Source organism: Amblyomma americanum, chromosome 4 (assembly GCF_052857255.1).
Source record: "Amblyomma americanum isolate KBUSLIRL-KWMA chromosome 4, ASM5285725v1, whole genome shotgun sequence".
Classification (NCBI taxonomy): Eukaryota; Metazoa; Arthropoda; class Arachnida; order Ixodida; family Ixodidae; genus Amblyomma; species Amblyomma americanum.
Genome location: NC_135500.1, coordinates 99,851,630 through 99,869,589, shown reverse-complemented (window position 1 = coordinate 99,869,589; position 17,960 = coordinate 99,851,630). Strand labels below are relative to the sequence as shown.

Genomic DNA, 17,960 nt, shown 5'->3' with positions numbered 1-17,960 from the left:
ATGATGATGATAATAATAATAATAATAATAATAATAATAATAATAATAATAATAATAATAATAATAATAATATGGGTTTTGGGGAAAGGAAATGGCGCAGTACCTGCGCCCGTATATCGGCGGACACCTGAACCGCGCCGTAAGGGAAGGGATATAGGAGGCAGTGAAAGAATAAAGGTAGAAAGAGGTGCCGTAGTGGAGGGCTCCGGAATAATTCCTACCACCTGGGGATCTTTAAAGTGCACTGACATCGCACAGCACACGGGCGCCTTAGCGTTTTGCCTCTATAAAAACGCAGCCGCCGCGGTCGGGTTCGAACCCGCGAACTCCGGATCAGTAGCCGAGCGTCCTAACCAGTGCGCCACCGCGCGGGTCTGTTAGGTGATGGCGACGAAAAATTTTATAGTCCCGGTTAAACCTAGCGACGGAGTGCTTTCGCACCTAATTGGCCATTCGGCGGCGGGAGCTAGTGGAATCCGCCGCCGTGACAGATTCCGCCAACGTACCCAGCGGAACGGAAAGCATGATCGGTCCGGGACCGATTTCTGTGTGCGGAAACAATTCCGCTGATTCCCATAGGCCAATAGGACGGCAAGCAGCCGAAGCGGCTTCGCTTCCGATTGAATTCGTCGTTGTTACTGCCGTTTTCAGTGCGTTCACTGGACATAAATGGGGAATGCAAAAAAAAAAACTGCGTGAAGACGACAGGACAAGAAGACGCGCACACAAAGCGCAGAACCTCCAACTGAATTTATCTTGGGAAAACAAGGGGGGGGGGGGGGGCTTATAAAGACTATCAACATAACAAAGTACACTCGCAAAAACATCGTAGGCTGTGCGAAGGCAGTATCAATGAGCTATATGTGATTAGAACTGATGGAAAGCCCGGATGTGCCCATCTAAGGATTCGATCTCTTTCCCAGATAGAGATAAAGAAGGCGAGCTGACACAGTTGTCACCCCTTTTGGAGATGAAGTAAGCATCGATAACATCTCTTTCTGTTTCTGTTTTTGCCTTAGCAAGGAATTTTCTCTCCTCCAGATAGGTACAATTTCTTCTGTCGCAGCTCTTACAGTCAAGGGTACAGGTTACTGCCCGTGCCGCTGCGTAGGGATCGCCTGTGCTCCAGAGCGCGCTCATTAAAACAACGGCCAGGACGCAGGGACCGTACCATCGTTCTCTACTGGACTTCATCAAATCAACTAACCTTTTTCCATTCATTTAATCTCTACTACATCATTCATCACACATTCACCCATCATTGATGCCTTGGGGCAATAAATTTTGCTAAAAAAAAAAACGGCCAGTTTTTCCTATGTAGGACCGACCGCACGAGAGAGGTATTTCATAAATAACTGTCCTTCGCGCGCTCGCCGCGCCATCTGGCATGACGTCACACCGCGCCGCTCGCCGCCGTTCGGTAGGTAGGACGTCACACTGCGTTCCTCGTCGTTGCGCTCGCCTCCGCTCGCTTCGCCAGCTGTGTCGCATGCGTGATAAGATGTCGCAGGATTGAAGAGGAGAGCTCGCGTGCGCCGCAACCACAGTTGAGGCGGCAGTATGGACGGCGACAATTCGGATAAGTAGGAGGAGGTCTGGAATCGACATCCGAACGAGATGAAGAGACTAACCTCGACTTGCAATCAAGATTAACCAAGGCTAACCATGCTATGCCTTAGCTTTCGCTACGTCATCATCATCATCATCATCAGCCGTACTACACCCACTGCAGGGCAAAGGCCTCTCCCATGTCTCTCCAATTAACCCTATCCTTTGCCAGCTGCATCCACCCTTTGCCTGCAAACTTCTTAATCTCATCCGTCCATCTAACCTTCTGCCGCCCCCTGCTACGCTTACTTTCTCTTGGAACCCACTCCGTTACCCTTAAAGACCAGCGGTTATCTTGCCTTCGCATTACATGCCCTGCCCAAGCCCATTTCTTTCTCTTGATTTCGACTAGGATGTCATTAACCCGTGTTTGTTCCCTCACCCACTCTGCCCGCTTCCGATCTCTTAACGTTACACCTATCATTTTTCTTTCCATGGCTCGCTGCGTTGTCCTTAACTTAAGCTGAACTCTTTTCGTTAGCCTCCACGTTTCTGCCCCGTAGGTGAGTACCGGTAAGGTTATGCTGTTGTACACTTTCCTCTTGAGGGAAATTGGTAAACTGCCACTCATGATCTGCGAGAATTTGCCATATGCGCTCCACCCCATTCTTATCCTTCTAGTTATCTCCCTCTCATGATCCGGATCAGCTGTCACTCCCTGCCCTAAGTAGACGTATTCCGGCACAATTTCTTGGCTCTCGCTGCCAATTGTGAACTGCTGTTCCCTTGCTAGGCTGTTGAACATTACCTTGGTTTTCTGCATGTTAATTTTTGGACCCATCGATCTGCTCTGCCTGTCTAACTCGTTGATCATGATTTGCAGTTCACCTCCTGAGTGACTCAGCAAGGCAATGTCATCAGCAAATCTCAGATTATTTAGGTATTCTCCATTTATTCTTATTCCCAACTGTTCCCAATTCAGGCCTCGAAATACCTCCTGCAAACATGCGGTGAACAGCATTGGCGAGATCGTGTCTCCTTGCCTGACGCCCTTCCTTATTGGAATTTTATTGCTGACTTTATGGAGGACTATAGTAGCTGTGCAGTTGCTATATATATCTTCCAGTATTTTGACATAAGCCTCTTCTACCCCCTGATTTCGCAGTGCCTGTATGACTGCTGAGGTTTCCACTGAGTCGAATGCTTTCTCGTAATCAATGAAAGCTATATATAGAGGTTGGTTATATTCTGCGCATTTCTCTACCACCTGATTGATAGTGTGAATATGATCTATTGTGGAATATCCTTTAAGAAAGCCTGCCTGATCATTTGGTTGATTAAAGTCTAACGTTGCCCTGACTCTATTAGCGATTACCTTAGTAAATACTTTGTAGGCAACGGATAGTAAGCTGATCGGCCTGAAATTTTTCAAGTCCTTGGCGTCTCCCTTCTTATGAATTAAGATAATGTTTGCATTCTTCCAAGCTTCTGGTACAGTCGAGGTCATAAGGCATTGCGTATACAGGGTGGCTAGTTTTTCTAGCACGATGTCCCCTCCATCCTTCAACAGATCTGCTGTTACCTGATCCTCCCCAGCTGCTTTTCCTCTTTTCATTGCTTCTAAGGCTTTCTTTACTTCATCTTTCGTTACTGGCGGGATGACGCATTGCTGTGCACTGCTGTCTTTCTCATTAGCGCTCTGATTACATTGGCTACTGTACAGGTCTGTGTAGAACACTTCGGCTACGTTAACTATCTTATCCATATTGCTAATGACATTGCCCTGCTTGTCTCTTAATGCATACATCTGGTTTTTACCTATGCCTAGTTTCCTCTTCACTGTTTTTAGGCTACCTCCGTTCTTTATAGCATGCTCGATTCTCTCCATATTAAACTTCCTTATGTCGGCTACCTTGCGCTTATTTATTAACTTTGATAGCTCCGTTAGTTCTATTCTATCGGTAGTGTTAGATGCCTTCATGTTTTGGCGCTTCTTAATCAGATCTTTCGTCACCTGAGATAGCTTCCCGGTATCTTTTCGAACTGTCCTACCGCCTACTTCTACTGCGCACTCCGTAATTATTGATGTCAGGTTATCGTGCATTGAATGAACATCAAGATCATCTTCTTCAGTTAAAGCCGAGTATCTGTTTTTCAGCGCTATCCTAAACTCCTGTGCTTTCCCTCTTACGGCTAACTCGTTAATGGTCTTCTTCTTCGCTAGCTTCTTCCGTTCCCTCTTCAAGTCTAAGCTAATTCTAGACCTTACCATTCTATGGTCGCTGCAACGCACCCTTCCGAGGACGGCCACATCCTGAATGATGCCAGGTTTAGCGCATAGTATGAAGTCGATTTCATTTTTAATCTCACCATTGGGGCTCTTCCAGGTCCACTTCCTGTTTTCTCGTTTGTGGAAGAAGGTATTCATGATCCGTAAATTATTTCTATCCGCGAATTCGACTAATAACTCTCCCCTGCTATTTCTAGAGCCTATGCCATAGTCACCTACCGTGTGGTCGTCAGCCTGCTTCTTGCCCACCTTCGCATTGAAGTCGCCCATCAGTACAGTGTACTGCGATTTTGCTCTATTCATTGCTGATTCTACGTCCTCATAGAAGCTTTCAACGGTCTGGTCATCATGGCTGGATGTGGGTGCGTAGGCCTGCACCACTTTCAGCTTGTACCTCCTATTCAGCCTAATTACTATAGCTGCTACCCTCTCGTTAATACTGTAGAGCTCCTCTACGTTGCCAGCTATATCCTTATTAATGAGGAAACCCACACCTAGTTCTCGTCTATCCTCTAACCCGCGATAGCACAGTATGTGTCCGTCCTTTAGTGCTGTATACGCCTCACCTGTCCTCCTAACTTCGCTAAGCCCTATCACATCCCATTTAATTCCCGCTAGTTCCTCGAACAGCACTGCTAGGCTAGCCTCACTAGCTAAAGTTCTAGCGTTAAACGTTGCCAGGTTCAGATTCCAATGGCGGCCTGTCCGGAGCCAGAGATTCTTAGCACCCTCCGCTGCGTCACAGGTCTGACCGCCGCCGTGGTCAGTTGCTCTGCAGCCGCTGGGGACTGAGGGCCGAGGGTTAATTGGTTTGATCATAGAAGGTTGTGGCCAAGTACTACACCAGGGTGGCCAAATCCTGCTCTGGTGAGAGAGTGCGTTGTCGGTTCTGGGCACCGAGATAAGGCCGCACTCCAGGCCTGGTTATGCAATTCCATCGACACGCGGATTTTTTTTTTTTAAACCCGGTGGAGAATTGCGCGGCACCAGGATTTGAGCCCCGGTCCTCTTGCACGCGAGGCGGATGTTCTACCTCTACGCCATCGCTGCAGCATCTACGCTGCAGCATTTCGCTACGTACATCCTGGCATAGCCGAGCTAAGCCACTGCCAAATTTTTGCTATGATGTCGGCCGTCTATACAGGCGTTTCTGATATGTTAACAGCGGTAAGGTGAACATATATGCGTGCAACTAGAAGCAGCACCTTGGAGTGAGGTCTCGTATTGCAAATTCTGCACAGTCTCAAAGTTAGAAATTAGTACCACACATAACGCGAATCCTCACACAAGCGATGTTACTGCTAACAATAATTATAATTGGTTTTTGGGAAAGGAAATGGCACAGTATGTCTCATATATCGTTGGACACCTGAACCGCGCCGTAAGGGAAGGGATAAAAAAAGGGAGTGAAAGAAGAACGGAAGAAAGAAGTGCCGTAGTGGAGGGCTCCGGAATAATTTCGACCACCTGGGGATCTTTAACGTGCACTGACATCGCACAGCATACGGGCGCCTTAGCGTTTTGCCTCCATCAGTCTCGCAATTTCTCTCCTAATATTGCGATTCGATCGTTCCATCCTAATATTGCTATTCCATTCATTCCATCAACTGCATGAAGATTTTTGTGACATCGGCCTAATTCATATCGTTGGTCCTAATTTTTGAACCTGGCGCCCAAACAACCACTTATGTCTCGCCTCGTCGACTGCGGCATTTTACCTGTAGGTGCTACTTTCTGCCTGCGGTTTCCTAAGTGTGACAGGCTCTCTCAAAAAGGAACTGTAACAATTTACTGGTCTTGTATGGTAAAATTGTTAAGAACGAACCGTCGGCTTTCGAAAACGGCCGTCGTACGTCTGAAGCCTGTACGCCTCTACGGCTGTAGCGTTTGCTGTCCGCGAGATAACAAGAAAGTACAGCAAATCGCTCAGTTTTGTTGCTCTTGACAGTGTTTCGGAGGCCCTGAGTACTGTTTTTGATAAGCTTCCGACGGTTTGCAAGCTTGCGCGCTGTCTTGGGCGCACTCACTCTCCCGTCGGAGTTACTCGAGTGGTGCTGTATTCTTGCGCGCGCCGCTCCCGTCGTTTGCTTTCTTGCCGCGGCGAGCAAGTGCGCTCGCTGCAGCGCTGCAGCGGTCAGTGGCCCGAGCGTTTGCGCTGCAATCTTGCGCGCTTGCGCTGCGGCGTGGCTCGCAGTGTGCGATCTGGTCGCTGCATTTGCGCCCGAGATCTTCGCACTGTTCGGCATCGAAAGGGTGCTGCGTGTGTCACGTCGTGAGTCACCAGGCGGACATGCAGCCGTGCGCGACTGGCACCAGTCTCCAGTGAGACCAGCGGCCGCGCCTGTGCGGCTGTGGTACCATGGTGGTCGCCGACCAAGGCAACTGGGTGGCCGATGTTGTGATCGTCGTCGAAGGCACCGCCAACCTCAGCCCCTACGTTGAGAGCCTCAAAAGTCACTACATTGTGCCAACTTTGGAGTGAGTTGTGCCGCGTTGGCTGTTGTTAGTGCGCTTCTGAAAGCTCCTTCTAAAAAGTGCATTGACGCGTTCGCTAGTCCGTTTGTTGCCCGGGGCTTCGTCAACGTCCGCCTGCTGCATGCAAGAAAATGATTTTGCATTGGCGTTCAGTGTTTCTCGTTTTGGTGTATCCGATTTTTTAAAGAAGTGGCCTTTGACGAGCGTACTGAACTAAGAGCGGATTTTCTGTAAATCCCGTCATAACTTGTGCCTTGTTTTCATTCGATTCGATCGAATTTGCTTGCTGTGAATGTGGGCTAACAGAATGCTATCACGTTCTGCAGCTAAGCTTGCTTGTCTGTTCACCTGTCATAAATGACGTCCGTTTGTCGTAATCGTTGGTTGAGTTCTGTGTCTGCGGGCGCGCTAACGTGCCGTTGATTGCTCGCCACGACACATTGGCGTGCGGGCCGCGGCTTCTGAACATGTTATTTTTTCTGCAGGTATTTCAATGGCGGTCCGATTGACGACAGAGACTGCGGCTATGACGTGAGTTGTGTGCTGTGTACAAAATTGGGGCCGATATTGGAAGTTAAACGCGATCTTACCTTGTCTCTCGGCCTTGCTTCTCAAGTGCAACATTAAGGCATCACTAAATTCTTCTCGACATCAGCATATGTACCGTGGAGGAACTGTTTGACTCCTTGTAGCATTTGTTGAAAATCAGTGAGTCCTTTCGTTTTCGACCCAGCCAAGCATGGGTACTGGCTTCCTGTATCAAACCCTGTGCACTGTGTTGCAAGGCTTTGCAAACTAGAGCGCTTTACAGAGGAATGCTTACAAGAAAGGCATTAAAAGAATGAAGCCAATCAGAAATGGTGGTTGATGTTTCACGTTAACTTGGTGTACTTTCGTTTCAAGTTTGCATGTAGGGCTTCTGGCTCAACGCCTTTATAAGCATATGCAGTTCAGTTTCAGCCTTGGTTCTAGGGGCTTTGTTACAGCCGTCACATACCGTAGCGCTGGATGGCATGAGTAGCCAGCTGCCTGTGCTGTTAGCCATTGGAAGCTGTCGGTGCCCAGCGGTAACACTGTCCCTGCATGCATGTGGGTCTTTGTGTTGCTCAGACGAACAGCACCACCTATGCCCTGGTGGTGTTCATGGCGGCCGACTCAGCGCCAGAGCCAGCAGCCATCTGCCATGCCCCAACCACAAACGTCGCCAAGCTGCTGTCCTGGTTTGACCGTGTCTCGTAAGTGTCTTCTGTCTATCACTAGCACCTAGTTATGAAGAAACCATCTGACCTGATCATCCTCACTGCTCATTTGTTTTTTTGTGTGTAAAGAACGTCACAAGGAACAACACCTAAGCTAAAGAAAATAGGGGAAGTTGGGGCTCAACAAATGGCCTTTCTATTATGACTAGATTTGTTTATGTGCGGTCGTGGAAAGGTTTGCATGGTAGTTTGTGTTATATTGGTAGGAAATAAGTGCCAGCCATCAGGTCAAAGCAGCGTTGATAGAACGGTCTTGTTTCTGATGGTGCAGCCTTATAGTCTAAAACATCACTTACCATGCCAAGAGTTCTAAAAGGAATTGCCAAGCCACTTAGTGTGACTCCTGCTGAGAACTGGTGCAAGGTGGTGTAAAGCTGCACAAACAAGCACCACGGTTATAAAATGAACTTTCCACCATTGTTGCTCATTTTTAAGGGCATCAGCATACGCTTTTGTGCCCGGCTTGTTGGGGGTTCTCGGTCTCTAGCAGTCTCCAACTTGTGCGTTTTGCCATTGGGGAAAGTGTGTTTGTGTCTAATAAATGCCACAGTGAGAGCAGGTTTGTTCTTTGAGCCCGTTATGCTTTTTTTCTTTTGTTCCTGACTGAGGAGGCATGCTGACATTTGTGTTCGGAAGTACATTCCAGTAGCATTTTTTCTCTTGTGTGTTTCTAGTGACAGTGCACTTTCGGGACAAACACCTTACTGCCACATGCTTGTTTAGAGTGCAGTGTCAGTGTTCAGAGCATTGTGCAGTGCTGCTGTGGCCTACTTGCACAGCTTGCAGTGCTGCAAAAGTAAGAGGTTGGGAGAATGTGGTACACAGTGGGCAGGAGCGTACAGTGATTGATAACTGGGTCTATACAAAAGGAATCCGAAAGCTTTTTGCACCAGAATGTTCCAGAAGCAGTGCCCGTTTTAACTGAAGGCATTTTGCAAGGTGTTTTGAGGTTCCTTTAAGGTTGCTGTATTGAGTTCCGTCTCTTTTTTTTGCGGTGCCATTTGCTGAATGTGCTCTTGAGTTTGTAACTTGTTCCCAACATTCACTGTTTGTTCGACAGCATGGATGTGACTGGAGAGGTCATGTATGGTCATAGAGTAGAAATTAATGTTATCCCTGTAACGCCCAGGTATTGTAAACACTAGATAAAAGTTAACTACTGCCAGGATTTCATCACTGATGGCCCCTGAACGCTGAAGTGTATAAAGCTGGGAGTTTCATTATGAAAAAAACTACATCGCAATTTAGTTGAGCTAGTTTTGATGATTTCTAAATGCCTTAGGGCCATAAAACTGTGCGCAAATACGGAAGCATGTACAGTATGAATCAAGTGCAAAATTCAAAACTGCTCCATCATGTGTGAATGCAGCATTGCCACCGCAGAAATTTCAAGCTGTTCGGCCTCTAGGCTTAGCTTCTGCATGACTGTATCTTTTAGCAGGCCTCCTGCATCTCTGGCAGCTTTCACTTTGGCATTGCATGGATAAATATTTTGGAGAAGACTATTACTTCAAGTATGCTAGCAACTGATATAGTTAAATGGACAGAAACGAAAATTATTCAAATTTTTGCACTCTGTATCACATTTTATATGCTGGGTATTGTGTGATTAAGGTGCTGGAAAGCGTGAGGTGTTACATTTGAAGAGCTATATCACTTAAGATTAAGCCTTATGACACACTGTGTGATGTCACCTCTGTGTGCATTAGTTATCTGTATTTGCTAGCATGGCTATGGCATAGGAGAAATCAGGCACTTTTTGGCGTTTTGAGGGCTTTAGGTCCTTTTCTCTATGATCAGCATGTCATGTAGGCCGTAGTTTTGCGTGTTTGGTGTTTAACAGGCCGTATTAATGTAAAAATGCATTCTTTACCTCCAGCTTGCACTTTTCACGATCATGTCTATGTTCTGAGGTCCCCCTTTGCGCACCATGAAAGAACAGCACACGACAAAACAGCATGCATCAAAGCAACGCACAAAAAACAGCGCAGCCACAAAACAGCACAGGGAAAAAATGCATGGCGACATAACAGCACAGGGAAAAACAGCAAGTGTCAAAACAGCACGGTGGACAAAATAAAAATAGCACAGTGTCAAAACAGCAGGACGAAAGAAGAGCGCAGGGAAAAAAGAGCACGACGACAAAACGGGACATCGGAGTGCGGCGCAGGGCTACTAGAGGGGTGAACAATCACAGCCATAAACGAACGGTAAATCACAACACATACGGCAGCGACCTTTGAAGTTAGCGACTGCTCGTTTAACGTACTAAGTAAGGAACAGGGTAGGGTAATATTCGTGATCTCAGATATGCACTTTTCAGGCGGGTAATGGAATGACAAACGCTGAAGAAGTTGTTCTGGAAGCATCTATTCTGTGGGTTGACAATCATGATGCTGAATTCGGACAAATACACCCGATCTAGGGCTCTGGATGTACAAAAAGTCCTCATTCTTCAAAACTGTCGCTGTCGGCAATCGAATGCTCAGCAATATTGTTTGGAGCGAGGTACAGGGCATTCATACACTGAATATATCCAGTATGTGATGCTTACTTTTAGCGATGGCTGAATTGCCCGAGCCGAGATTTTCAGGTTGTTTGGTGTTTAACCATGACGCTGCATAGTGGTTTTTTGAGGCTGACCGGCAGTTATTGTACTTTGCGAAATGGGCAACCCAACTGACCTGAAAATTCATGCACCAGCGTGCATTTGTTGAATGCAATTTTATATTTAAGCTGTTTGTTTTCACTTCAAAGAGAATTATCTCGAAACATCAATTTTTGCGACATTTGATCAAAACAATGTTTTTCGCTTAGAAGCCAATTTCTTCAAAACATCAATTTTCGACAAATTTGACCTTTTTGCTCAGGAACCACAAGAAACACCTAACCTAACCTAACAAACACAGGTGGGAGGAAACTGAAGCAGAGTTGTAGAATGAATGCAGGGAATTTCAAGCAAGCAAGGACTACACATAACCACCAGTTCTGCCATATGCACCGATCAAGCAACGCTGTTCCTGAATCAATGAGCCAGACCTCTTTCTTAATGAACCCGTGAAACGAGCACTCGCTAACTCTAAATGTCGCTGCCACAGGTGTTGTGATTTACCGTTTGCGGTTATGGCTGTGATAGTTCACTCCTCCAGCAGCACTGCACCATACTCCGGTGGGCTGTTTTGTCATCGTGCTGTTTTTCCCTGCGCTCTTCTGCCGTCGTGCTGTTTTGTCGCTGTGCCGTTTTGTCCGCCGTGCTGTTTTGACGCTTGCTATTTTTTCCTTATGCTGTTTTTTCGCCATGCTGTTTTTTCCTTGTGCTGTTTTGTTGCTGTATCGTTTTTTCCTTGTGCTGTATCGTTGCTGCGCTGTTTTTTGTGTGCTGTTTTGGCGCATGCTGTTTGGTCGTGGGCTGTTCATTCGTGTCCCCCTCCCTTTGTTTCGTTGCTGCACGGATTTCTGCCAGTTTTCACTAGCCCTGGTTGGGCACACAGTGTCAACCATTTTTACAGGTGCCCGTTATGCTTTAAACATGGAAGTTATGTCAGTAATCATTTTGAAAAGAAGCATTGTTATCAGTGCAGAAATGCATTCTTTGCATCCACTGCATACTTTCTGAATTTGCAAAAAGTGGCTAGTTTTGTGTTTTTTGTCGCTTTCATCATTGAGTCGAAAGCAGGGTTCATAAGTCTCCTCCAGATGCTTCGAAACACCTCTTCGATGCTCTGTGAATGTCTGTGTACGAAGTTATAAGGAAAGTCGCGATAGCAATACATCTTACAGCGGATGGACACCTGGACCCTACCATACAGGAAGTGATTAAGAAAGGAATGAAATGGGGCAGAGATTTAATATATATATATATATATATATATATATATATATATATATATATATATATATATATATATATATATATATATATATATATATATATATATATATATATATTGTAATGGGACCGACAGGCGCAGCGCAGCGAAGAAGCGGACGAGTTCAAGCGGGACAACGAAGAAGCAGACGAAGTGCAGCTCGGTTTTTCGAACGACGCCTGTGAGTGTGCCCGTCGTGTCGCCGGACAACCAAGATCAACCGACCTGTGCTTCAAATAAACGCCTTGACACTTGGTGGAGGTGCTTCGGTTCCCGTCCCGGTCCTCATCCTGGAACTTCGAAGTGGAACGCTCCTCGTCTCCGCCACCATGCCGGAAGGTCCGAGTGAACCATCGCAGCCCCTCCCTGCCACCGTACTCTGTCACGGGGTGCAGCGCCAGCGTGACCCTTCTCTATTTAGTGGCACCGATGATCAAGACGTCGACGATTGGCTGGCCTCCTATGAGCGCATCAGCACTTACAATCGGTGGGACGATTCCGTGAAACTTAGCAACGTCCTATTCTATCTAACGGACGTTGCCAACCTATGGTTTCGCAACCATGAGGCCGACCTTCCCACCTGGTCGTCCTTTAAAACAAGCTTCGCCGACGTTTTCGGCCGCCCCGCCGTCCGGAAGCTTCGCGCCGAGCAACGTCTTCGTGCTCGATCTCAGCTCCCTTCCGAGACGTTCACAAGCTACATCGAGGACATCGTTGACCTGTGCAAGCGTGTCAACCCCTCCATGTCCGAAGGGGATAAAGTCAACCACATACTTAAAGGCATAGCCGATGACGCTTTCCAGATGCTGCTGGCGAAGAACCCCACCTCCGTCGCTACCGTCATCCAGCTGTGCCAAAGCTTCGACGAACTCCGCAAGCAACGCGCATCTACGCGGCAGTCCGGCGCGCCTGCGGGGGGTCTTGCTGGCTTGGCCCTTGGTGGCTCGTCTGCTGAGCAGTCGCAGTTCATGCAGCAGGTTAAAGACTTCATCCGCGAAGAGGTCGCTCGCCAGCTTTCTCTGCTGCATCACATTCCCGACCCCGTCTGCCCTCCGCACGACCTGGCGCCATCTCTCACGCCCACTATCCGTCGTGTTATTCAGGAGCAGGTCGCTGCAGTTCTGCCATCCAGTCCCCCACCTCCTCCTGTGGCAGCGCCGCTCACCTATGCTGAAGCAGTCACCGGTACACGGCGCTCGCCCACCTCTGCCGCCTACCTAGCAGCCCGGCCTTTTATGCTCCACCGCCGTCTATACCCCCGCCGCAGGTCCCGGTTCGTCGACCCCGCCGAAACCCTACGAACCCCTGGCGTACCGAGGACAATCGACCGATATGCTATTCCTGCGGTCTTCCGGGCCATGTCGCACGCTTTTGCCGTCAGCGATCTCCTCGTTCTGGCGATTTCATGCGCAATTTCCGCTACGATTCCGGGCCGCCCTTGCCTAATGTCTCTTCTGCCTCCTCTACACATCGCTCCCAGTACCCTACTCGTCGCTCGCCTTCCCCTCGTCGACGTTCCATTTCTCCGATGCTCCGCCGCCCGGACCCTCTCCCAGAGGAAAACTGACAGCCGCAGTTCAGGAGGCAAGAACTGCGTGTTTAGCCAACTTTTTAAGTCCTCCGTGTTCTCCTGCTAACATGATTGAGGTGTCTGTTGAAGGCGTCCCCGTTCTCGCGCTCGTCGACACGGGTGCTGCAGTGTCAGTAATTAGTGATGCTCTTCGCCGCAAACTTCGTAAGGTGACAACGCCGCTGTCTGACTTTTCACTATGTACGGCCACCTCTCAGCGCATCCACCCCATCGCAGCCTGCACGGTCCGCGTTTCTATCAACGACGTCGCCTATACCATCGAGTTTGTTGTGCTGACCGCCTGCTCTCACGATGTCATCCTCGGCTGCGATTTCCTCTCGACCCACCGTGCAGTGATTGATTGTGCCCGTGCGGAACTTGAGCTTTCTCCCCTGTGTGATGTTTCGTTGTGTGACCTACCTGTGCGCTCCGCTAAGCTTCTTGTAGCTGCCGACACCGACATACCTCCCTCCTCTTCAGCCCTCGTTCCGCTCCGCCCCGACTCTTTCCTCAGCGGCCCTGTTCTTTTCACACCTACCGCAGCACCCACTCGTCATCAACGCCTCCTCATTCCATTCGCCGTTGTCTCGATTTCCGATGGCCACTGCGCCATCTATGTCACCAACCCATTTTCTTACCCGTCGTTTGTTCTTCGCGGCGAATGCCTCGGCTCTGTTGAAGAACTGGACCCTGCTCTTGCTTCCGAGTTCTCCGATACCCGTGCCTGCTCCCCAGTTACTGCCTTAGCCTGTTGTGCGACAGCGCCCGATCCGATTTCCATCGACGTCTTTCGTTGTAACATCGCTCCCGACCTTCCGTCCGCTTACCGTGACCAACTCTTGGAACTTCTCTGCCGCTTCCGCAACTCTTTCGACCTTTCCCAGCCCTCCTTGGGGCGCGCATTGGCCGTCTCTCACACAATTGACACTGGTACCCACGCTCCCTTGCGTCAGCGACCGTACCGAGTCTCGCCGAGCGAGCGCCGCGTCATCCGTGACAATGTTGACGACATGCTTCGGCGCGGCATAATACAGCCTTCTCACAGCCCTTGGGCCTCTCCAGTTGTCTTGGTGACGAAAAAAGATGGCTCCATCAGGTTCTGTGTGGACTACCGCCGTCTCAACAAGATCACACGCAAGGATGTTTATCCTCTACCCCGAATCGACGACGCACTGGATTGCTTGCAGGGAGCGGAGTATTTTTCATCCCTCGACTTACGCTCCGGCTACTGGCAGGTCCCGATGGCGGCGAACGACAGGCCGAAAACCGCTTTCGTCACCCCAGACGGCTTGTATGAGTTCAATGTGATGCCATTCGGCCTCTGCAATGCTCCAGCCACATTCGAAAGGATGATGGACACTATTCTCAGTGGCCTCAAATGGGAAACTTGTCTGTGTTACTTAGATGACATTGTCGTTTTTTCCAAAGATTTTCCTTCCCATCTGCACCGCCTTCAGCGCGTACTCACTAGCCTTACTGACGCCGGCCTCCAACTAAACTTGAAAAAATGTTACTTCGGTGCAACGCAGCTCACAATATTAGGCCATGTCATCTCCAAAGACGGCGTTCTTCCTGATCCTGCCAAACTTCGCGCCGTCGCTGACTTCCCCAAACCAACCACCTTAAAAGAACTTCGCAGTTTTATAGGCTTATGCTCATATTTTCGCCGCTTCATCCGAAATTTCGCCAGTATCATCGCCCCTTTAACGCAGCTTCTTGCCGGCAGCCCGAACCTTTCGTCTTGGTCCCCCGCCTGCGATACCGCGTTCAGCACTTTACGCCGCCTGCTGGTCTCTCCCCCCATCCTTCGCCATTTTGATCCCGCCTGTCCGACAGAAGTTCACACTGACGCGAGCGGTGTGGGCTTGGGCGCAGTTCTTGCCCAGCGAAAGCCTGGGTATCCGGAATACGTCGTCGCTTACGCCAGCCGCGCCCTCACCAAGGCGGAATCAAACTATTCTGTTACAGAAAAAGAATGTCTCGCCATCATTTGGGCAATTGCCAAGTTCCGCCCTTACATTTACGGCCGGCCCTTCTATGTCGTCACAGACCACCACGCCCTATGCTGGCTATCCTCCCTCAAAGATCCTTCTGGCCGACTCGCCCGCTGGGCTTTACGTCTCCAGAAGTTTGATATACACGTCATTTACCGCTCCGGCCGCAAGCACTCGGACGCCGACGCCCTTTCTCGTTCACCACTCCCATGCGAGTCAACCTCTGCCCTCGTCTGTGCCTACGAATTCTCTTCGTTCAACATCCCTGATATGCTCTCCGAACAATTGAAGGATCCTTGGATCACCTCGCTGCTAAACTTCCTGAACACTCCCTCGCCGCATCCTTCGACCCGGACCCTTCGCTGCCAAGCCCAGCACTTCGCCGTTCGTGATGGCCTCTTATACCGCCATAATTACCTCCCCGACGGCCGGAAGTGGCTATTGGTCATCTCTCGACACCTCCGTGCTACAATCTGTGCCTCTTTTCACTCCGCTCCACAATGCGGCCACGCCGGTGTACTGAAAACATATGCTCGCCTTCGTCAGCGATTCTACTGGCGAGGTATGTACCGCTACATACGTCAGTACATTCGGTCATGCACCGCCTGCCAACGTCGCAAGAAACCTCCCCACCCCGCCGCCGCTCCTTTGCAGCCGTTACCTTGCCCTGGCCGTCCCTTTGACCGCGTCGGCATTGATCTTTATGGCCCGCTTCCAACTACTTCGGCTAATAATCGGTGGATCATCGTTGCCGTTGACCATCTCACCCGTTACGTCGAAACGTCGGCTCTCAAATCTACTACCGCAAACGATGTCGCTCACTTCATTCTACACAGTCTTGTTCTTCGTCACGGCGCCCCGAAAGAACTTCTGAGTGACCGCGGCCGTGTTTTTCTCTCGGACGCCGTCGAGGCCATGCTCAAGCAATGCCAAATCGTTCATCGCTACACCAGCGCCTATCACCCCCAGACCAACGGCATGACTGAGCGGTTCAACCGCACTCTGAGTGACATGCTCGCCATGTACGTTGACACCGCCCACTCCAACTGGGATCAAGTGCTCCCGTTCGTCACGTACGCGTATAACACAGCTACTCAGACAACAACGGGGTTTTCTCCTTTCTTCCTCTTATATGGCCGGGAGCCTACATCCACCATGGACACCATCCTTCCTTATCACCCTGACCCTTCCGAGACCACCTTACTCTCCGAAGCTCACCTGTATGCCGAAGAATGCCGGCAACTTGCCCGCTCTTTCACCACACAGCAACAATGGGATCAGAAGCACCGTCGGGATTCCCCGGACCCTCCAGCGTCATACCCATCTGGCGCCCTCGTTTGGCTCTGGGTGCCTTCCTCCACTCCCGGCCTCGCCACGAAACTACTGTCTCGCTTTCACGGACCTTACCGGGTTGTCCACCAAACTTCTCCGGTGACTTATATCGTTGAGCCGCTCGTTCCCTCTTCGGACCACCGTCGCCGGGGGCGCGAAACTGTGCACGTTCAGCGCCTCAAGCCTTACTATGACCCGCCCACCCTCTCCTCTCCGTAAGTCGCCAGGATGGCTCCTTTTTCGGAGGGAGAGTAATTGTAATGGGACCGACAGGCGCAGCGCAGCGAAGAAGCGGACGAGTTCAAGCGGGACAACGAAGAAGCAGACGAAGTGCAGCTGGGTTTTTCGAACGACGCCTGTGAGTGTGCCCGTCGTGTCGCCGGACAACCAAGATCAACCGACCTGTGCTTCAAATAAACGCCTTGACACTATATATATATATATATATCTATATATATATATATATATATATATATATATATATATATATATATATATATATATATATATATAACAGGCAACATTTTTACACTTGCTCTTTCTGAGTTTCACAACTTATGCAGCATTGTGTAAGCATTTGAGCTCTACGACAGTCTTTATTATGCAACAGCATAGAAGCCTCACTGGAGCAAAAAGCTGGTTCAACTGTCTGGTGTCATCCAGAGAAGTCCTGATTGGTTGGTGGGCTGTGATGTCATTAGTGGCATAACCAGAGCGGAGAAATTTCATTGGCTGAGGGACGTGATGTCACCAGCCTGGTAGTGATGTTGCCAGACTGGGTTCATTTGTGTGCTGCCTCCAGCTACCAACCATGGCAGGTGGTATACGGGAAGAGCTCGGGAAGGGCAACCTGAGTCTCGCAAATCCCACCAGTTGCTTCCATCAAAGGCACCAACAGCTTCGGATGCTATTGCATTGCCATGACATAATGGGATTAGGTGTGCCAGTGGTTTCTTTATTCATATTATTTACATTTCTCGCACAAGATGTCTCCACACTGCCTTTCTGCATCAGTAGGCTTCCGTAGAGCAAAAAATATTTGATTGTTTTTTTGAGCATGCATTTTTGATATCAGGTTTTAAATTATGTCAGGACCAGTATAGTAGAAAGTTTTGATATGTTCTAGCATGGCAGTCTACTTGCAGTTCCAATGCAACAGGCTTGCCTGCATAGTTTGACATCAGAAGAGCAAACTGTCTTCAGCTCAACTAATTCAGGTTTTTGAAAAAAACAAACCCTTGCCGCTCACGTGCAGCTTTGTTGGTGGAGCTGGAGAGGCTTGTAGCCACATCGCCGAAGGGCTCGGGACCGCACTGCAGGTCTTCGATGACTTCCAGGCACTCCGTGAATCAGGGTGAGTACACTCTTTTTATACTTTTTTTTCCCCTGTGTAGTTTGATAGGCGTAAAACACGCTCCCAATGATGCCAGCTAGTCTGCCATTGCAAGCTTTGAGTTATACTGTGCTGATAGTGGAGAGGAAAGTAGAAGCCATTTGTTGGCTGGGGGGGCTTTGAAAAGGCTTAATTTTGCTGCTTCACTGGAAGGCTGCTGAGTTTTAACTGTAATTGCTATTTTATTTTCACTGCAAGGAAATTTGAAACTTCCAATAATTGCTTCTTAT

The 17,960-nt window shown here is 49.1% G+C and overlaps 1 protein-coding gene across 32 annotated transcripts in view; it reads left to right on the top strand.

The window, feature by feature from the left end:
- The first annotated feature begins 5,908 nt into the window (after positions 1-5,908).
- Positions 5,909-17,960, top strand: part of LOC144128176 (mediator of RNA polymerase II transcription subunit 25-like) — an 86,185-nt gene continuing 74,133 nt past the window's right edge. For 25 of the 32 annotated variants that reach the window (XM_077661312.1, XM_077661308.1, XM_077661303.1 and 22 more), the window contains exons 1-4: positions 5,925-6,316; positions 6,799-6,844; positions 7,424-7,548; positions 17,593-17,691. In XM_077661312.1, the coding sequence (XP_077517438.1) occupies positions 6,198-6,316; positions 6,799-6,844; positions 7,424-7,548; positions 17,593-17,691 (389 nt within the window). In that variant the 5' untranslated portion in view covers positions 5,925-6,197. Of the gene's footprint in view, positions 6,317-6,798; positions 6,845-7,423; positions 7,549-17,592; positions 17,692-17,960 lie in introns of all 32 variants that reach the window. The other 7 variants (XM_077661311.1, XM_077661307.1, XM_077661310.1 and 4 more) reach the window with 3 other exon arrangements.